The sequence below is a fragment of the Colias eurytheme genome, chromosome 17, assembly GCF_061535395.1.
Source record: "Colias eurytheme isolate Ceu_HAF_F1 chromosome 17, ilColEury1 Martin Lab GWU primary, whole genome shotgun sequence".
NCBI classification, from domain to species: Eukaryota; Metazoa; Arthropoda; class Insecta; order Lepidoptera; family Pieridae; genus Colias; species Colias eurytheme.
The window spans coordinates 5,507,577-5,528,506 of record NC_142996.1 but is presented as its reverse complement, the minus strand read 5'-3'; the positions used below and the strand labels follow the sequence as shown (position 1 = coordinate 5,528,506).

General features: G+C 32.4%; 4 protein-coding genes across 4 annotated transcripts; 2 read left to right on the top strand and 2 right to left on the bottom strand.

The window, feature by feature from the left end:
* Positions 1-493: 493 nt before the first annotated feature.
* Positions 494-5,541, bottom strand: LOC149901240 (uncharacterized). Its single transcript, XM_090111596.1, has 9 exons — positions 5,375-5,541; positions 5,055-5,255; positions 4,551-4,799; positions 4,154-4,273; positions 3,449-3,824; positions 3,087-3,268; positions 2,565-2,757; positions 1,532-2,140; positions 494-1,155 (listed from the first exon to the last, which is right to left on the bottom strand). The coding sequence occupies exons 1-9, from the start codon at positions 5,435-5,437 to the stop codon at positions 869-871; spliced, it is 2,280 nt and encodes a 759-aa protein (XP_089967722.1). The 5' UTR covers positions 5,438-5,541; the 3' UTR covers positions 494-868.
* Positions 5,542-6,981: 1,440 nt separating this feature from the next.
* Positions 6,982-10,153, top strand: LOC149901239 (myotrophin-like). The gene is made up of 5 exons (XM_090111686.1): positions 6,982-7,174; positions 7,339-7,449; positions 7,535-7,618; positions 8,055-8,241; positions 9,868-10,153. The coding sequence occupies exons 1-4, from the start codon at positions 7,106-7,108 to the stop codon at positions 8,139-8,141; spliced, it is 351 nt and encodes a 116-aa protein (XP_089967812.1). The 5' UTR covers positions 6,982-7,105; the 3' UTR covers positions 8,142-8,241; positions 9,868-10,153.
* Positions 10,154-10,205: 52 nt separating this feature from the next.
* GXIVsPLA2 (phospholipase A2 group XII) lies at positions 10,206-13,900 on the bottom strand. Its single transcript, XM_090111685.1, has 4 exons — positions 13,703-13,900; positions 11,752-11,996; positions 11,040-11,285; positions 10,206-10,812 (listed from the first exon to the last, which is right to left on the bottom strand). The coding sequence occupies exons 2-4, from the start codon at positions 11,981-11,983 to the stop codon at positions 10,667-10,669; spliced, it is 624 nt and encodes a 207-aa protein (XP_089967811.1). The 5' UTR covers positions 11,984-11,996; positions 13,703-13,900; the 3' UTR covers positions 10,206-10,666.
* A 417-nt stretch (positions 13,901-14,317) lies between these two features.
* On the top strand, positions 14,318-19,997 carry RpL13A (ribosomal protein L13A). Its single transcript, XM_090111350.1, has 6 exons — positions 14,318-14,414; positions 14,803-14,933; positions 15,100-15,209; positions 18,766-18,911; positions 19,531-19,653; positions 19,877-19,997. The coding sequence occupies exons 1-6, from the start codon at positions 14,394-14,396 to the stop codon at positions 19,958-19,960; spliced, it is 615 nt and encodes a 204-aa protein (XP_089967476.1). The 5' UTR covers positions 14,318-14,393; the 3' UTR covers positions 19,961-19,997.
* The last annotated feature ends 933 nt before the right edge of the window (positions 19,998-20,930 follow it).

Below are 20,930 nucleotides of genomic sequence, written 5' to 3'. Positions count from 1 at the left end.
AAAATATTTATGTACATAATATGCTCAACTGAACTCTGTTAGAACTAGAAGCAAAGGTCATGAAATAAAAAAAAGTTTATTTTATATAAAATTTATTCGCCCCTTCACCCTTTACAATATACAATAATTTTTATAGTAAAAATATTTATTGGACGGATTTAATCGACATTTAAAATTATTCTTACATTCTAATTTAGCATTCATACTAATATAGAAATAGAAAATTCAGGAAGCCCTATCAGATCCCGTATACGAACATAATATTACAGTACTTATTAAGTAAATTAAACACAAAACATTCACTTATTAAGTAAATTGAAAATGTTTATCTTACTTATCATAATTACACAAGTATTGATGTCAACATCAAATCAAAAAAGATGCGTAGGTAAATCGAAATTAAACATTATTTTTAGATTGTAAGCATCATCCCACATCATCACTACATAGTATAAAATTAAGTCACTTTCCGCCTGTTTGTGAGTAGGTATGTCTGTAATCTGTATATCTTTAAAATTACGCAACGGATTTTTATGGAGTTTTTTTTAATAGATGGAATGGTTGTCGAGAAATATTTTAATATATAATTTGTTAAGTTTTAAACCAAGCGGGCGAAGCCGCGGGCGGAAAGCTAGAATATACATATAAAAAAAAGACGGGTTGCACTCCGGGAGTGCCGGCAGAAGTGAAAACTTGATTATTAACGTTCAGCATGTTTGATATTTTGGAATGGTATCCGTCTTACGCTTTTTCGATCAAGTCACGTGTCCTGACGCGAGTTTAAGATTTTATACCCATTACAGAAAAAGTGCTCAACGCCGCTAAAGAAGTTTTCACTTCAAAAACTTTTAGTTATAAAAAATTAATCTTACAAACTAGTTTCAAACTGTACCGTCCTAAGATCACTCAATTTGCTAGTAACCAAATTATAATCATTTAATCTCTCCAAAGTATCCACATTTGACGGCTGACTTGTGTTCGATAAATCACTATTAACAGTTATATTCCACACTCGTTTTGTGATAGTTTCATTATTCACTGAAATATTCAGTACATTGCTTCTAGAATGTTCTTGGCCGGAATCCTCATTGTCGTAGGTCAGGTTTAATTGACGTGGTCTCGTGAATGTTAAATTGTTGATTTCGTTTAAAACATCTGAAAAGTAAGAAAATGAATTTTAAATTTATTTACAAACAAAAAAATGTGACGTCTAGACTAGAATCAAAGTTATTTCTCTAGAACATAGTTATTTCACATGAATGAATGAATGAAAAATTATTTATTGTACACCTTATAGGATACATTGATTAATTTATATTCTTAACAATAAATTAATCAATGTACAGTAGGCGGCCTTATCGCTCATGCAAAATACTTAAGAGTTGATTCAAATAATCTTATTATTTCTCTTTATTTATATAAAGCACACACTCTCAACAAATTCCACATATTTAAAAGTAATTTATTCAATCACTTTTTTGGTGGAACATAATGCTTAAAATATAATTTAAAAAAATATACGATATCATACCTGTTATTTGCAAACTCATCGCTTCATCCATAAAATCTTCCTCTAAACCATCATTATCGTTATTATCGTTATCTCCAATAAAATTTTCCGGGGTCTTCATACAATGTCTACTCAAAACTGCCTTACGCAAGGACGATCTATTCTTCATGGGCGAATGGTATAAAATCGATGCATTACGCATTTTAATCCCCGACACATCGTTACAAAGTTCATCCAATTTTAACGAAAAACTCAAATCTTTTCTTGGCTTAAAATTCTTTGTTAAAATCGCAAGCGGGAACTTTGCAGTTGACGATCGTATATTAGTTGTTCTGCCGAATAAACTTTTCGTCATGTTTATTGTTCTTCTTGGAGAATTCACGTATGTATTGAAATTATTGACTGTATGCGTAACATTTTTTATTTTACTTTGCTCCTCTTCGAAGAACTGTTCGTCCATTTCTTGTGGACCCAGGAGGGTATTTATACGATTTACAATCGTATATAAGAGTTTTAAACGCTTCAACAGTTGATCGAAGGTAGCCTCTTTGTTGTCAACCTTTTTTGTTGGATATTGAAAATCATCACCGGAACTTAGAATGTTGCTCACTACTTTACATTCTAGCTGAGCTGAAAAATTTATAATTATAATTTCTTGCTCTACCAGTACTTACAATACAAACCCAAATAATAATCGTTATCAGAAAATCTATTTTAATCATTCTCATACAGTTTTAAAGCTATATGACATGCTTATTATTATTTTTAAACTGAATATTTGACACTGACTTATTGTTTATCTACATATATGCAGCAATAAGAAAGGCATAATGTTCCCGTCCCTCGATCAGTAAAAGAGAGAAGATTGCGATACCCTATCTATTTTGAAGCTTTTAGCACAGTGTTCTCTTTATTTCCATATGTTGTTCTGCTTATAATCAGCCATAATTATGACTTCACTATATTTACATAACGCTTCTATGACCTTCATGCCTATATTCTCCACATATTGTGATATCTTGTCTATTAACATAAAATATGATATTCTAGTTACCTTTATTCAAATCCTGAAGTAGAGGTAACAATTTGTCTTTGTCCTGCAAAGCATCCGGTTCACAATTTTTATATACATCAAAGAACTCCTTCGTTATACTGCCAATATTTATCACAGAACATATTTTAATATTATCGTATGTACCCTCCTTTATAATTTCCAATAATTGTTGATGCATCATTTGCTTCGCTTTCTGAAATATAAGATAAATAAATATAATTATTACAATACTAGAATTTATCTGAGCTGAATGAACAAAAGAACCTCTGGAAATCTTTAATATGTCACATCTCTAAAGACTAGATTTAATTAATGAAAAAAAGATCGTGTGTGTCGAGCACACGTGTCAGAAATGAAACTTCATTGGCAAGGTTCAAAGATATCAAAATCGTCGCCTTACTCCATGAAATGACTGTATTGCCATGACGCGACCTTCAAATTTTACTACCAACACGCCTAAAGAAGTTTCACTTCAAAAAATATCTAAAAATGTAGACGACAATCATGAGTATTCTTTCCTACCTGTACAAACGCAGAAGGATCAACAATCAAAAACACATTATCTCGTATCTCATTCACTTCTCTCTTCCAAATATCTACCAAGAGAGATGTATTGTAACTCTTTGGTTCTATCATAACCGCAGGAACTAAGTGTGGATCTAAAGCTTCGAGACTCGCTAACCCACTACGAAGATTCAGCACTCCTAATAAAAAAATGTTGCAATTTAATTATACAGCAAAACAAATAATTACATTTTTCAATAAGCTTATAAGTCCATTGTGAGAACTTTTAATGTAATACAATATATTTATTGGTCTACACAAAATAGGTATTCCATATTAATTTGCAGAAATTTATTGTTATATGTCGGTCTTTTACTTACTTTGTTCATCAGACGAACAAGATATAGCAAAAGACCCAATTTGCATCAATCTTTCGTTATATAAATCAAACTCTTTCACAAATTCACAATCTTCATGTTCTTTGTCCTTACAATTCCCACCAGTTCCTTCTAATAAATGCTTCTTTAATAATTCCACAGGTGAGGTATTGTATGCAAAGCAATGCACAAGTAGAGCAAGCAATGCTGTATTTGTATTGGTCTCTAAGACGTAAAGAACATCTTTTAGTACATCAATTAAAACATTAATGTTGGATGGTTTAATTGGCAATTTTATTGTTTCCTTTGTAGCTTGGAATACGGAGTCTAAATCGCCGATTATCAAGTCACCAAGGAGTGCTTTTGTTTCTCTTAGAACCTGAAAATTAAAAAGGTAATCAATCCCCATAAATATATAAGAAGTTATAATAAATACTAGCTGTGCTCCACGGTTACACCCGCATTGCTCTGCTCCTGTTGGTCTTTTCTTCTTAGTGTGATGATATATAGCTTATAGCCTTCCTCGATAAATGGGCTATCTAACACCAAAAGAATTTTTCAAATCGGACCAGTAGTTCCTGAGATTAGTGTGATCAAACAAACAAACTCTTCAGCTTTATAATATAAGTATAGATTAAATGAAAATATTATCTTCATTTTCATAAATTACACATTTGCAAAAAATAATAAAATTTATATAAAACTTACAACTTGGCATCGAGCTTTAACAACAAGCTGATCTGACGGCAGACAGTATCTGCAGAGGGTCATTGCACAAAGCAATAGTTCATCCACACATGTATGGATTCCAGTCACACAGGTAACAAGCTGTAAATCATTTTATTATACTGATGGAATTATTTAAGTCTGGCAATAATAAATATAAATAAGTTAAATAATTGGGATCAATAATACTGAAGAGAAAACTAGCATTTATTCTGACAATACTTCATAAACAATTTCTAATACATACTTTGATTTAGGTATCCTTTAATTTATAACTACCCTTCACAATAAAATATATGTACATTAGAATTTCCTATTAAATTTCTTCTACTGGTCAATAGTTTAATATTTTAAAAAATAGTGTGAACATAAAATTTACCTCATTCTGCCACACATCATCGTCTTCAGAAGTTTTACAATCATTTCTGTACACAATATTAGACAGGTTGTTAAGAACTTCAAATGTTTGGTCGATCCAATTCACAAAATACATTGTATTTGAAACAATAGAGTCGTCACTTTCAGTGCAAACATCCGATGGATTCAATATTTTATCAATATACCCATCTATTGATATTAATTTTTCATGACAACATGACAACCTCTCATAAACACATTGTAAACTCTCCTGTAAAAATATAACCATAAATTAGGACATAACTAACAAATCTGAGACATACTCGCAATATAAATTAGTTAGTTTCATTGTTATAGGAAAAACACCTCACTCGAGTGAGAGTTATGAAATCATATACTGAACAATCCTTTAACATTATTTACTTATGAGCTCTAACACTGATTAGAAAAAATGTAGCAAGTTGTTACTTAATAAAGTAACCAAACATTTTTATTTCTAATATAAAAGCTTATTTGATAGACTCACCTGAACATCTTCGTGAACTTTAAATTCTTTATTAAATTTTAGAATTTCGATTGTAATTAGTACACACTTCCTTATTTGATCATTACAAAGATTATAGACATTTAAAATTTTATTAATCGTACTATCATTTGTAGTTTCTGCGTTATTTAACTTTTCCTGAATTTCCTCTAGAAGTGGTCGTATTTCCCTGAATAATAAGGTCTGAATAAAAAGCAGAGATTTTATAAATAATCATACACTTTAGAGCTTAATTTACAGACACTGTATTTCTCCTGAATTGCGGTAAATACAATGTATTTATCAAAATATTAAAATCTTACCCAAATTGCTTTAGTTCTCTGTCGCACCATTTGGTGCTTCACGCTATTTGATTTCTTTTCCATTTCAATGTTAGAATTACAATTAAATTATTCTCATAAAATGAATATTTGCAATTTTGTTGTAATTTTATGGATCGACAAACTAATTTAGATTTTAAAATTTCAAAATAAACAGTCAAGGATGACAGTTAATGGCTTATGTTGCCATTTGCCGATGGACAAAAAAGATGCAATATACACTAAACTGAATTAAGTGTCCAAATTACGATGAAACTTTTTTAAAAATTAACAACTTCCGATCACACTGCCCTTAATTTAGTTAAAGGCTTATTACACTACGCGGTATTCAGACAGTCTTACTAAGACTGTCTTAAAATCTAACTAGACAAGCTCGCTATTACACTGTGCTGAATATCGCATGCTAACTCATTTGCAAGGCGTACGTAGTCGGTGACGGTTGTCGCGAGATGGGAAAATTTCAAAGCACCAGAAAATCGCCATAGCACTTGCCGCATCTATTAATTTAAATACAAAAAAGAAAAGAAAAATATGGGTGAAAGAGTATTTACTTTTACGTAGTGGTTGATTATTCTAATCTTTATGACTTTTCTGCCATAAATATGGCATGTCTCGGTACAAATCGAGTACATTAAAAAGCACTTCTTTCTCATTCGAACAAGCCATGGTGCACGCGGCAACAGCAAACAAACATACGAGCGACTTTGCTCTGCGGCTGCCGCGCGCTGACTGAACGGTCTAAGCGTGCTAAGTCTTATTACACTACGCGGTATTCAGCAAGCAAGCAAGTAAGCATGGTCGAACCCATTCGGTCGGTCTAATTAGACAGGCTAACTTGCTAACTCTTATTACATTATGCTAAATCTTAGTAAGACTGTCTGAATACCGCGTAGTGTAATAAGCCTTTTACTGAATCTGAAAATCTCGGAAATGGAATTTACAAGTTTTTTAGAAATAGCGGATGCAGAAATTTCAAATTAACAACGAATGAATTGAAGATCGTTGTACAAATTATTATTAAATTTTGTGACATCGTGAATTCAAAAGCATGATAGTGTTATCGTAGGAAAAAACGTATTAAAAGCAAAAGAAAGATAGGTTATAATCTGTGATATTGATGTGATGCAATTCTAATTGATGACTTTGGGGTAATACATAATATTGGAATATTTATAAAAATAAAGTTTTAATGGCTAAATGCAATAAAATCTTCCTAAATGCATTTTTAAGTAAATTTCTAAATAATTGAGGCAGTCAAAAACCATTATTATTTCCTAATTTCTGAATTTAAGATGCTAGCTTACCAAATGCGATTACACTTTTATAAATTCAGTGTCGAGTTCAGTGTATTGCAGAGCCTTAGAGCTTACGTGTCTTGACATACACCAAATTGCAATATAATTTCAACGACATTGCCTAAACTCGCATATCTGGATATTTTATACAATTTTGTAATGTAGGTAAGCTTGAATGTAAGCGCAGGGAAAGCGTGTTTGTTTATGGCTTTATACATTTTTATCTGTGTATTTCATTGTTTACTTGTTTCATAATTGTATTCTGTTGACTGTTGTCACTGTCACTTTTCCCGAATCCCAATTATCATTCAGCTGTCATCTATATTATATTTTCTGCTTCAGCTTACCTTTTGATAGAATCATTTCAGTCCCAAAGAATTTTTAAATAGTATACAGAAGAAATTAAAACCCTGTTAAAATGAGTGAATTAGTTTGGGGTATTAAGAACGGCGACATCGATCAAGTTAAGGATATCGTAGAAAAACAAGTAAGTAATGACTAACTAGCCAACCATAAAATTCACATCATTGAGCTTATATTGTGTCCGGCCATAGCTTTGTTGTTGTAGTAAAGTTTCTTATTCTAATGTAGTTGTTATATTACCTATGTGTGTCTGAATAAAAAGCGTTTATATTTCTGGTTTTATTGCAGAAAATTGATGTCAATGCTTCAATTGACGGCCGGGTACCGCTTCATTATGCTGCCGACTATGGACAGACTGCTGTTCTTAATTATTTATTAGATAAAGGGGCAGATCCTAATGTATGTATTTCATAAATAATATTACTTTGTGTTTTACTTGATTATTCAAATTCTATTTTACAATTGCATAATGTTTTAATTGCAGATGGTAGATAAGCATGGCATATCTGTGATCTTAGCAGCTATTTGGGAAGGACATACTGATTGTGTGAAAACCCTATTGAAACATGTAAGATTTTGTATGTCATTAATATAGCCATTTGTCTATACAATTATTCATATTCATTGCAATACATGTACTGAATGATTTGTCATATGTTTTCTAGAATTTTTAACTAAGTAAATATCATAAAAATACATCTTTTGTGTCACTTATCAGAACTGGATATCATTACATTATTTCTATACATAGTATATTTGTCAAAATATAGTTTTTTCCTTCTGGCTAAATACCCTTTAGCCTTGAATACTTCCCTCGAGTATTAAATAGTGTGTAAATTATAATTATATGAAACATGTTACACATGGTTACCATGATGTCTTAAAGTAGTATTATGTCCGGCATGGTGCTATACAACCTATGTTTTTTTCCACAACATCATGGTAACCCTCCTGAACAGTACTTAGTAAATTTTATTAATATTATTTCCTTTATAATTTTACAGGGTGCGTCTAAAAATGGCAAGACACCAGATGGCGCACCATACATTGAAGCTGCAGAAAAAGATGAGATTAAGGAACTCTTAACATAGAAATAGAATACATCTATATAAAAATGTATCGTTTGCATTCTATAATTTTTTTAATGCATTAAATGAGTTATTTTAGAGCAAACAGTAAAGTTAATATATACAGTGGAATCCGTTTATAATGACATCGAAGGGAATCGATAAACACGTCATAATAAGCGGACGTCATACAAAGCGTTATGTGAAATGAAAATTCTTTTTTATGTAAATATGTTAGACCGGGAGATACTGACACAAAATTTCGAGTCATTTGTAACAGGATGGCGGTTCTACAGGGTTCTTAGTACGCAATGACAAAAAGAAAAATGATGGTGTGAACGCTGGTACCGGCGGCTTAGTCGCGTGGGCGTTAGTTGAACTCGTCGGAAAATAGCGAAAGTCAAACGATTTGTAACAGTATGGCACTTATTTTTCCTGTAAGTTTGAGGATCAACGAATATAAATACAAAATTTCAAAGATCTAGGTGTTGGAAATCTTCACTTATATAAATTAATAATAAATTTATTTTTCAAGTATGACAGCACTTTTTCCCCCTACTAGAAGTATGGCAAATATAATAATGGTCACATTTTATCAAATACTCTCCAAAAAGCCAAAAGCAATACTGGTACAAAAAGATAGGCGAAATAAAAAATTTTGCAGATTTTCGGCGGTATGGCGACCATTTGGAATCGTCCGAAAAGTATGGCGTGGCGATTTTTGTAAATGGCTGCACGACGATGGTTACCTGTGCAAAAGTTAGCTTGGTACAAATGGTTGAATAATTGTTTTTTTTAAATCAACACATTCGCGTCGGTATGGCGGGCTGTAAGTCATACCGGAAAAGTATGGCATGACACTACCGCCTACTTCTTTTTTATGGGCTATCGGTAAATTCTAAAATTTTTGTGTTACAAATCGTTTGACTTTCGCTATTTTTCCGACAAGTTCGACTAACGCCCACGCGACTAACCCACCAGTACCAGCGTTCACACCATCATTTTTCTTTTTGTCATTGCGTACTAAGACCCCTGTAGAACCGCCATCCTGTTACAAATGACTCGAAATTTTGTGTCAGTATCTCCCGGTCTAGTATGTATTTAAGTATTTTAATACAGAAACATAGTATACTTGCATATGTATATGTACATATTAAATCAAAATCAAAATTGCACGTAATCAGCAGATTATTATAATAACACATACAAGTGTATTTTTTTACTGTAGGTATAAGTACACTGTAAGTTTTGTCTGCTTTTGTTTTTTAATTTTATTGTAAAAAACAGTCTCTAATACTATTGTGTATAGAAGACATAGCTATGGTCAAATTATCATTTTCAATATTGCTGTGAACAAATCGTGATAATAATTCTGCAGCTTTTAATGCCTCTTCTGCGGTAGGTAATGGTGATTCCTCGACTTCCTCTTCCCCATCACTTTCCAGTTGTTCCTTAGCACTAATGTTCTGTACGATATTTTCATCGGTGGGTTCTTCGGATGTGAGGAGATCGCTATCAATATCAACATAATCTTCCCACATTTCCGTGTAAAGAATCATGCCGGTCATTATAACCAGACATAATTTATTAAAAATGGGTCATAATAAGCGGCATGTCACTGTAAGCGAAGTCAATATATCCGACTTTTTTATTAAGAATTTTATATGAAAACCAAACTTCGTAGTGCAATTACGTCATAATAACCGGTTGGTCAATATAGGCGGAGTCATAATAAACGGATTCTACTGTATTATTAAATGCATTTATTTACATTCATTTATTTTTATAAGCTCAACATAAGAAAAGAAACATGCATTGACTGCGTCCATTAGTTTTAATATGTATTGGAAAATTAATGGCCTTCACACTTTATGAAGTCGAATACCTTTGTGTAACTTTACTTTACTCTCTTCATCGCTGACTTCAAGAGGCCTATACTCTTAAATTTAGCAAATAAATTATTTTATAATAAGATGTGTAATCCCAAGAGGGTAAGATGTAATTTTTATTGCTAAAATAAAAAAGTGATATTCATATATTTGTTTATTTTTTTATTGTTATGACAAGTTTGTTTAATTTAAGTTTAGAACATGAAAGTCAGACCATCCGTTTCGTTTAAAAAAGTTGCATATTATTATCTTATTTATTGGTCATAATAAATTACCATTCTAAATGATGTCCTTTTCTGTGAGATTAACCATAATATCTACAAGGTTAGAGAATATTTTTACACAATACAAATTTTGTTAGCATACCACAGAATAAATAAATATGACTAGTTACTACTACAGCCAACTTATGTTAAATAAATTCGTTCCCAGATAAATATCTGCATAAAAATCACAGCTTTCACTTTAATGCTACATTCCATGATTGTACATTCCATGATAAAGACAAAAACATTATAATACAATAACCACCAAAAAAACTATACAAGCATACATTAAGAATGAACACCATAATTATAAAATAAAAAACGTGTTTTTATTATGACATAACATAAAATAAATAAAAACAAAGAATCACACTTATACATAGTCCTGTTAATATTATAAATCTCCATCCCCTGTTGTATATTTCTTATATTTATTTTTTGGTGGAGGGCAGTAACATGCATTTTTTTGAGCATCCAAATATGATTTGCATCCAAGTGTTAGAGTACCAGTAAATAGTAATTTAGCTGCTCCCTTACAACCTGAAAATGATAATATATTATGTTTATCAGTACACATTCTTCATTGCTTGCTTATGTGTTATAAATATAGTTGAAAAATAGTTTAATAAGATGTATTATCACTGATCGTTGAAAAGTGTGCAAAGTTTGCATTCATTCTGTCTATTTAAATTGAATCTAATGGAGTTGGTTGAACCAAACATAAACATGTGTAAAAAAAAGTGTGTGTTGTTACTATTATCATTTACCTTTGGTAATTGCATCAGCTGCAACATTAATACTCTTGTATGAATCACAATAATTATAAAGGCATCGTTTGAACTCCAAGTCGCAAATTTCTTTGCCACTATTACATGTATCGTAGCAAATGTCATGGGCGTCACAGCATTTGGTCATTTGTTCTATTGGTAAATACTCAGAAGATATATCAAAACCTAATGAGCCACAGCCATCTGATTTAGGTATGTGGTTTTTGTTACGCACTGGCTTATGACCTGTAATTCATAAACATTATCAATACAATATTCAAATTTGATTAAACTATGTATTTAAATACTTATACATTTACAGTTTACACAGATTCTATAATAAGAATATAACAGAGTTATAATCTGCCATTAATCATTGAAATATTAGTAAATGGGGAGCCCATTAAAACTTCTCAAATTTTCATTAAAGTATTTATTATAAGTCATATTATGTTGGAAAGTGTATTTTAAGTCTAAAAAGGCTTCAAATAAGCATAATAAAATTTGTGTTTTTCAAAAAGTTACACCACTATTAAATCAATTTAAAAATTATAAGCCCTTGCATATGGAAATATATGATAATTTGAAATTACATAGTTTAATACTCATAACATCACAGGAATAGTAATACAACAACAATTAACACTAATGAGTTCAAAGATAAGTTATTAGGTGATTCATAAACAAATAAAAATATTAACAATAAACATACCTTCTGGACATGTAAATATACAATCTTCTTCCACTGCTGCATCAAAAATATCGTGCAACGATCTAAATTTTTCAGCAACAGTTATGACATTTTTGAATACATCGCCAAAAACAGATTCTGCTGATAATACTGCATCTTTCAAGTTTCGTAACATCGTTGATCCAATACCCGTATAAGCATAGGCGGCAAAAGTTAGAAGATAGATGAAAATTTTTCTATATGGAATATCCATTATGTAAAGTAATGGCTAAACTGTACATTATAGGGCGTGGAGTTGAGAGTCGTAATTTTTTTTGTGGTTAGCTATTGTCCTATGGAACCTAAATCTGAAATTTCACAGCGCGAAAACTTTTTGTTTTTGAGTCACGAATTTTTGAAAATCGGAAAATTTTACTCCATTTTATCTTTGAAACGCGAACTTACTGTTATGACAGTGTCAAATTGACCTACAGCGATTGTCAAACGCGTTTCATTTCAGGTAAAACATTTCTATCTAACAAAAAAAATATTATAATTTAAATTTTATTTATGAAATTTGTATATTTTTTAACAACAACATTAAAAATAATTATTATTAAGTATAGTTTTTGTAAAATAGATTAAATAAAATAAAATTATTAATATTCGCAATTTACAATTTAACAAAAATATTAATCGAAGTGTCTAGTCGTCCGCTAAACGGATGAATAAAATAAATTAGTCGTCCGATTACCGGATTGATGGAGTTGGTGTCATTTTAACACCTATTTATTATTGTTTTATCGTAAAGATAACGCTAATATAAGCATGTTTTATAGGAACAACTTTTCTCTAAAATCAAAAATGGCGGAGATATTCACCCTCAATTCGTTAGGTTAGGTTTAGGTTAGGTTAGCCTTTAGGTTAGGTTAGGTTAGGTTAGGTTTCTTAAAAAAAAACTACACAGAAATAGGAGCCCCGCGAAGCGGGGCTCAGTCAACGCGCAAAAAAAAATCAAGTTAGGTTAGGTTAGCCGTTAGGTTAGGTTAGGTTAGGTTTCTTAAAAAAAAAACTACACAGAAATAGGAGCCCCGCGAAGCGGGGCTCCGTCGACGCGCAAAAAAAAATCTAGTTTAGGTTAGGTTAGCTGTTAGGTTAGGTTAGGTTAGGTTTCTTTAAAAAAAAACTACACAGAAATAGGAGCCCCGCGAAGCGGGGCTCCGTCGACGCGCAAAAAAAAATCAAATACCTACGTGTGCCCTCCTCCCCCCACAAAAAACCTATAATACGTGCGGCAGTTCTCTAAAGAAATCCCGATAACCTAACTATATAGATAAATAGATGTTATCGGACGATTAAATTATTTTATTCATCCGGTAATCGGACGACTAATTTATTTTATTCATCCGTTATTTGTACACATTTGTATTATAACACCTATTTATTATTGTTTTATCGGAAAGATTACGCTAATAAAAGCATGTTTTGTTGGGGCAACTTTTCTCTAAACTTGATAATTACCAAGATACATGACGGATTGTAAAATGTAAATTTTTTCAATGATGGAATATTATGTATTCAATATTAAGCTGCGAAAGTCCGAGTCTAGCTAAAAAACGTTACGCTAAAATAAGCATTTCATTATCATAAGACTTGCCACAGAACCGAAGCTGTCAACCCCGAATTCCACGTGGTCTTGTCTGCCCTACCCCTAGAGTGTATGTAAAAAGCCGGAGGCGCGGAGGGAGAGCAGCCCTCGCCCTTTTATGATACCTAGGTATACAATTTTCACTTTAGATCAAAAATTTTCTAATTTACTTTGCGCCCCCTTTGCTTTAGGCGGACCAAAACTTAATTTGTAAATATCTCGAAAACTATTAATTTTCGCGCCCCCCCCTTTACAGGGGAAGTTCCTAGTACCCACCCCCCCTCTCTCCACCCCCCACTACCCCCAAATTCCACGCCCTATAATGTACAGTTTTACCAAAGTAATTTTATGAATTGAATAGACGATATTGTTATGAGAACTTTGTTATTGGACTAAACATAAACTTAATATTCATTGCCGACTACTATACACTGACGTGGTCCAATATTTAATAAGACCTTATTGAGTAAGTATTGATTATAAATAGATTTTGATGATATTGTATGACTAAAATGAATCCAATTCCAATTTGAAAATGTAATATTTTTGTTGTCATCTAAATGTCATTACAAAATAAACATGACAAATGACAACTAACTAAATGTTGCCACTTTTAACTTTTTATATGAATCTTAAGTCCACTTTATTTACGGCGACTGAAGTCCCTAAAAGTAATTAATTAAATTTATTATTTTAGTCAGTAACAACTAAGCGTAGTGTATTAGTATTAAGATTAGTATTCAGGAAACATATTTTCACTTAAGTTCAGTTGTACTTTACACATAACAGTTAATTATTACATATTTTAAGAAATTTCTATTCATATTTATTAAAAAGCATTCAAGCACTTTTAAAAATATATTTCTCAGTTCAGCAGCACTCTCTCCAATTAATATAATAAAAGAAATTGAAATTTAATGATTTTTAAATTTTCTTATACCGAAAACATAGAACGAACGCAACTTTATCAGTCTAAAAAGTTCCGGTGGCCATCTTGGTTTAAAAAGTTAGCCTTTTCCGTTTTGTTGTCGTGAAAATGACGGGCTTTAGCAATAAGGTGAGCGTAAAAATTGTGAAAATTGATGAATTACTCACTTAAATCATCAGTATCTCTAAAATGACAAGTTACTTTATAAATTATATCTTTGTTCTTAAAATCAAGTGAAAATGTTGAAGTAATATGACTAGTGATGCACGTGTAGTTTTCGGTGGCAAGTGCTTCTTGAAACTGCTAAGATGTAATTATTTCGAATAAGTAATAGTGAAATTACTTTCTTGAACGTATATTTAATTGAATACCATACGAAATAAGTTAATTATCAGTGTAAATTGCTTTTGTTGTCATTGCTCAATGTCTATTTGAGGTTATGTGCGGTGTGTTACATTTCCTGCGCTGCGATGAAAACGTGATGTTGATTTTCTAAAATAAACATTTACTATTTCAGGCCATAGTTATCGATGGCCGTGGCCATTTACTCGGCCGTTTGGCTGCCATCATTGCTAAGGTCCTCCTTGAAGGAAACAAAGTTGTTGTTGTAAGATGTGAACAAATTAACATCTCAGGAAACTTCTTCAGGTAATGTATTTGCATGTTATCTCTTATTTTTCAACAGAAAATTAATATCTTATATACTCGAGTACTTTTTAACGTAAATAAGTTGTAAAATACCACAAATGCCTGATTAAATTTATTCATTCGTGTTTTTTTACTTATATTCGAACTAATGATTATATTTTTGCAGAAACAAGTTGAAGTTCATGTCATTTTTGCGCAAACGCTGCAATGTGAACCCAGCGCGTGGTCCATTCCACTTCAGAGCGCCATCCAAGATTCTGTGGAAGACTGTCAGAGGTAAGTTTATTTATATAATTTAACAAACTTTTTTAGCCTCAAAATAGAATATATGACACAAACTAAAATTAAATATTAGGAAACAGTAACTGTATGAATCACTAGCTGCTCCGCGCGGTTTCACCCCCGTGGCTCCTCTCCTGTTGGTTGTAGTTTTGTTGTACACCAAACATGGTAAATTATTTAAACTATTATTTTTACTTTATCGAAATTATAAAGCTAGGTTCATAGATTTATAAGCACAATCTAATTTAATTGTTGCAAGAATATAACTTTTTGATGTTGCACTAAACAATCTCTTTCCGGACTGTTGTGTTATAGCTTAAGTTATATGCTGCTCCATTCAAGAGATTGTATCATAACAGCATTTAAGTCATTGCCTAGAAGTGGAGACATTTGTCGTATAACATATTTAAAAACTGTAAAATATTACTAGAAATATTTATTTCCATATGCACAGAAATTATTACTTGGTATATTTATAATTGAATTTTTTTGAATAATTAAATCACCAATTAATACCGAAACTCAAATCAATTTAATAAATCCTAGAAAAACTAAAACTAGGTTGTATATAAGTACTAGCTGTGCTCCGCGGTTTCACCCGTGTGGCTCCGCTTCTGTTAGTCTTAGTGTGATGATATATAGCCTATAGCCTTCCTCAATAAATGGGCTATCCAACACCAAGGAATTTTTCAATTTGGACCAATAGTTCTTGAGATTGGCACGTTCAAACAAACAAACTCATCCGCTTTATAATATTAGTATGTACATATTTGTATAGCTAGTTCTCAAAAATGGAACATAATCTTTACAAATAAAAGAAAGTTTTAATAGTTACGCCAACTACAATAACAACTGAAGAATGGATTGAATATCTTTAAATTATATTTGGTATATTAGATTAGATTTGTCTCCACTTGGGGGCTAACTTACAAAATTATGTATATCCAACCAGAGCTGTAAGAAGCAGGGTTAAGGGGCATTTTTGTTTATAATCAACCAACTTGTGTATCCTTACTTTTATAAAATGTCAATGATTATACAAACACAATTACCTAAAGTAACCGTCATGAGAAGCTATAAATTTTGTAAACAAGTGTTCAGGAGTTCACAACATTTGGACCAACAAAAAAAATGAATTTGTTTAAGATTTAATAAATTATTAAGTAACAAATATTAATTAACATAAATATTATTTAAGAATAATTATTCGTCAGATTCAGATGTTTCCATTTCTGTGTCAGAATCAGTGACATGTATCACGAAGCTGTCTACAGTTTTATCAATCATCTCATCGATTTTGGAATAAAAATTATCTTCTTCCTTGATAACATGCTCCACACAACGCTTCCAATTTTCCGAAGTAATCTGCTGCAGTCCCTCTTGTAATAATTGTTTTACCTCGTCAAATTTAAAATTTGTATTTTTGCGAGCAACATATCCTTTTACGTTGGCCCAAATTAGCTCAATTGGATTAAGCTCACAATGATATGGCGGGAGTCTCAATACTTCCACCTTATATTTTTTTGCAAGCTCGTCCACTACATAAGTTTTAAAATTGTCTTTAACATTTTTTACTTTTAGCAGTAATTCAGTCTTAATTTCATTGTCGTCGTAAGAAATATTCTTACTTACAAGCCAATTTTGTATATCATTTTTTTTCCAGGCAGTAGTAGGAATTCTTTCAAGACGCCTTGAGTGGTATGGTGCATTGTCCATTACCACTACTGCATTTTCTCCAAGTTTTGGGAGAACGTTTTCGAACCATTGTTCAAAATGTGTTGCATCCATTGATTCATGGTAATCTCCCGTCTTCTTGCATTCAAATATATTTTCACCACCCTCTACAAAACCTTTCTCATTGCCGATATGGGTAATTATTAATCGTTTACCTTTTGACGTTGGGTTACGTGCACCAATGCTAAGTCCTTCTAGGAAAGCCTGCTTCTTACTTTTAACTTGTTTGTCTACCCAAGTTTTATTTACGGTATGTCCTGTAAAAACAATTAAACATTTGTTAATTAGCGTCTTGCGCAGTAAAAGAGTTGAAGTACATTATTATTAATACACACTTGTGATAGCCCTTAAGAACTAATGTCTCAAGGTCGGCGGCGCGTGGGTTATATTTATTTTGCAAATAGATTTGCAGTATCATACACATCACTTCACGGTAAAGGCGACGGTATTTGCTTACAATCAGGCGAACCGTATGGTAGTCTGCCGTTTCACTGCAATAAAAAAAAACACACTAACCTGCATTCACCCATGTCTCATCCATGTAAAATATCTGGCGATTTTGTTGTCTATAGTCTTTAATAGATTTCAAATATTTTCGCCGCCATATTGTTATGTCATCTCTATCAATAAGTGCGTTATTTCGCTGTCGTTTTATATATTTAAAGTTTAAATGCTTTATTAGCCGCCTGAGAGTTGTTTCGCTAAAATTTGGCATATCTTCATCGTCATTGACTGCCTGAAGAATCTTGGGAATTGTTGGTAATTGGCCATTTAAAAAGAAACTGTGAATTTTTTTCCTAATTACGGATTTATCAAAATCGTCTACTTTCTGATAAAATTTAGGCCTGTCTTTAGACTTGATAGGTGATTTTATTCCCTCTTCTGATTTATATTCTTTTAATATATTATACACAGATGCTATGCCAATTCCCAAAATCGATGCTGTTTTTTTATTTATTTCGGTTTTGTAGGGATATTCATTCGATGGCCAATTTTCTTTCACGTACTTATATACGTTGATCACCATATTTTTCTCATTAACCGTAAAGCTCGTCACCTGTAAAAATCACCGGTAGTCACTTGTCACACGAAGCTCAAGCTATATCTCCAGGTATACCAATTAACCTAACCAATTACTTCACAATTTAAAACCTACTTCTAATATTAACCTTAAGTTTCCAAAGATTAGCGCGTTTGAACAAACAACTCTTTCTTTTTACTTATTATATATTTTAGATAAATTGTATTACGCACCTTTTGACGTTTTTTTCGTGGCGAATTTATTTCCTTAGATGTACTGGCTACTGGCTCCATTATACGTAATAACAAATAAAATTAACGCAACAATTAAAGTAACAACAATAAAAAAGTGATAACGAAACAATAACAAAATTAACAATAACAGCCAGATCCGCGATATATGCAAAGCAATGAAACAACTCAAATGATGCGTTTATTTCAAAATGGCGTCCCGATAGTTCACAATCCCTGCGACGGACGCGTTCCGGTACCAAGAAACACAAACGATAGCGCTTTGCGTCGTTAAAATATGATCCGACTAAATTAAATAGGTTGTTACTTTCATATAACCCGTCTATATTTCATGTCGATTGAATATGGTCAATTTATTATTATCTCGCAGTATAAAATGTTTACTTAGTAAAAGATGTTTGTTTACATAATTTATAGCTTCTCGTGACGGGTACTTTACATTATCTGATGTCTGTGATAAAACAATAGCTATGAGAACATTCCTAACTAACTTAACTTTTAGTTTAATTTAAGAATGTTTACTAATAGTAAACGATTGTTCCAGGCATGATCCCCCACAAGACAGAGCGTGGAAAGGATGCCCTCAGGAGGCTCCGTAGCTACGACGGTTGCCCTCCGCCTTATGACAACCGCCGTCGTGTTGTCGTCCCTGCAGCCCTTAGGGTATTCTGCCTGAAGCCTGGCCGCAAGGTAAATAACTTTTTTTAGTATCTAAGGATTTAAGGAAATATGAATATATTGTGCACTTTTTAGGGCCGATTTTTCAATCCTTGGTTAAAATTTATCCGTCCAATAAAGTATTACACAAACATTTTAAAATGTCACCTGTAAACTGTCTTATACGGACAATTAGAATACATATTTGAAATGGTAGTTTTATACGTTATTCGATGAACGAGTTTTAACCAAGGATTGAAAAATCAGCCCTTAATGTTACTATCTTAAGTTAAACTATTGAATATCTTCAGCTTTTACGTTGTGTAACTATTATGTTTCGTTATATGAACAATTTTTATTGTGTGAACTAGTTATTAAAGATGAGGTTTATATGATGAGAATTATTATTATGGATACATAAGTACAATAATGGTTTTATGTTGTTAATGGAAACTGTAACCAATTGTGAAACATTCATGGATGTTTTAGAATGAATATGTGCAAATGTATGTATTAAATGATGTTATTTTTTGGGTAATTTGCGACTGAAGACATAGTCATATGTTGCATAAATTTTTATTCTGATAACAACTAAAAGAATAAAAAGTAAATGACTGTATCACGACAAGTCTAACACGAATTTTAATTGCAGTACTGTCACGTCGGCCGCCTCTCACACGAAGTCGGCTGGAAGTACCGTGAAGTTGTCCGCAAACTTGAGGACAAGAGGAAGTTCAAGGCTGTCCACAAAGTTGCCTATGAGAGGAAACTTAAGGTAAAACATATTTTATTGACCAAAGAAATGCATGACACTCATAGCTATATTTAGTTGTGACTAGTCTTTTATTTTATATCAGCAAAATGAAATGATGATTAACTTCTTACCTACATTATCTGATTTAATGTGATTTGAAAACCTTTACTGAGTTATTTAATAAAGTTAACTATAGCAGCTCCACATGTGATAAGTTTCTAATTTTTAACCTAATTTGTTACAGAAAATCACTAAGGAGGCCGGTGAGAAAGTTGCAAAGACGACAGCACCCTTCACCGCTATCATGCAATCCTACGGATATAATTAGGATTAAGATTTACAAAAAATAAACCATTGGTTGCCCATTTTGTTGTTTTATTTTAAACTAGCGGTCCGCCCCGGCTTCGCCCGTGGTACATATTTACGTTTTCTCTACATAAAAACCATCCTCGTACTTCAAGGAATATAATAGAAAAGAATTATCGAAATCGGTTCAGCCGTTCACACGTGATGCCATGACAACGCGAAACGGGTGCAGACCCGCCGCCTTTTTATAGCTCCCGCCGCGAAGCGCGTCGAACGCGGCAACTGATACACAAAAATAATCCTTATGGCTGCATGATTCTGTATTCACGCGCGATGACTTATAGCGTATTTCATGTATAACTTTGGTGTTTCTACACCGATTTACATGATTCTTTTACTATAACCTGCCCAGGAGTATGAAGAATAATTGTGCCAAATTTGGTTAAAATCCGTCGTGTAGTTTTTGTTTCTATAACGAATATACAGACAGACAGACAGTGTCCCTTCGTCCAGCATACTCACCATGGAATCCTGATATTTCATGAATGTCAAAAAACTGTTCTGAAATAGTGCTAAATAGTGCCCAAAGGAAAAAAATAGTGCTCTTGTGCTTGCGAAGTTATAGCCATAGTTCGATGAGTATGCTGGACGAAGGTTTCGCCCAGCATACTCACCTCCGTCCGGAGAATCTGTATACGCTTCAAACATAATTCATACTTCAAAAAATAGTTCCCAAATAGTGCCAAACGGTGCCCAAAAAGAAAAAACAGTGCTCGAATAACTTCGGAGTTACAGGCTTCGTTCAGTGAGTATGCTGGGCGTAGGTTCTACGCCCAGCATACTCACCTCAGTGCGCGAATATCGAACGAGCTATAGGTATAATTTACGTCTCAAAAAATTGTGCTTGAAATAGTGCCCAATATCAGTCCAATTTTTGCTTGACTTTTGACCTAGAAAACCATTAAATTTGATTGTAAACTTCTACATACATT

What these genes read in the sequence shown, in the direction of transcription:
- LOC149901240 (XM_090111596.1), bottom strand. Translation starts at nt 5,437, where the DNA reads ATGGAAAAGAAATCAAATAGCGTGAAGCACCAAATGGTGCGACAGAGA. An exon ending in ACTTCAGGATTTGAATAAAG is followed by an intron (nt 2,141 to 2,564) that starts GTAACTAGAATA and finishes TAAATTTTTCAG; the next exon opens with CTCAGCTAGAATGTAAAGTA. An exon ending in GATGAGTTTGCAAATAACAG is followed by an intron (nt 1,156 to 1,531) that starts GTATGATATCGT and finishes CTTACTTTTCAG; the next exon opens with ATGTTTTAAACGAAATCAAC.
- LOC149901239 (XM_090111686.1), top strand. Translation starts at nt 7,106, where the DNA reads ATGAGTGAATTAGTTTGGGGTATTAAGAACGGCGACATCGATCAAGTT. An exon ending in ATAAAGGGGCAGATCCTAAT is followed by an intron (nt 7,450 to 7,534) that starts GTATGTATTTCA and finishes TTTTAATTGCAG; the next exon opens with ATGGTAGATAAGCATGGCAT. An exon ending in TGAAAACCCTATTGAAACAT is followed by an intron (nt 7,619 to 8,054) that starts GTAAGATTTTGT and finishes ATAATTTTACAG; the next exon opens with GGTGCGTCTAAAAATGGCAA.
- GXIVsPLA2 (XM_090111685.1), bottom strand. Translation starts at nt 11,983, where the DNA reads ATGGATATTCCATATAGAAAAATTTTCATCTATCTTCTAACTTTTGCC. An exon ending in TATATTTACATGTCCAGAAG is followed by an intron (nt 11,286 to 11,751) that starts GTATGTTTATTG and finishes TATGAATTACAG; the next exon opens with GTCATAAGCCAGTGCGTAAC. An exon ending in AGCTGATGCAATTACCAAAG is followed by an intron (nt 10,813 to 11,039) that starts GTAAATGATAAT and finishes TATCATTTTCAG; the next exon opens with GTTGTAAGGGAGCAGCTAAA.
- RpL13A (XM_090111350.1), top strand. Translation starts at nt 14,394, where the DNA reads ATGACGGGCTTTAGCAATAAG. An exon ending in TCTGTGGAAGACTGTCAGAG is followed by an intron (nt 15,210 to 18,765) that starts GTAAGTTTATTT and finishes CGATTGTTCCAG; the next exon opens with GCATGATCCCCCACAAGACA. An exon ending in CCTATGAGAGGAAACTTAAG is followed by an intron (nt 19,654 to 19,876) that starts GTAAAACATATT and finishes AATTTGTTACAG; the next exon opens with AAAATCACTAAGGAGGCCGG.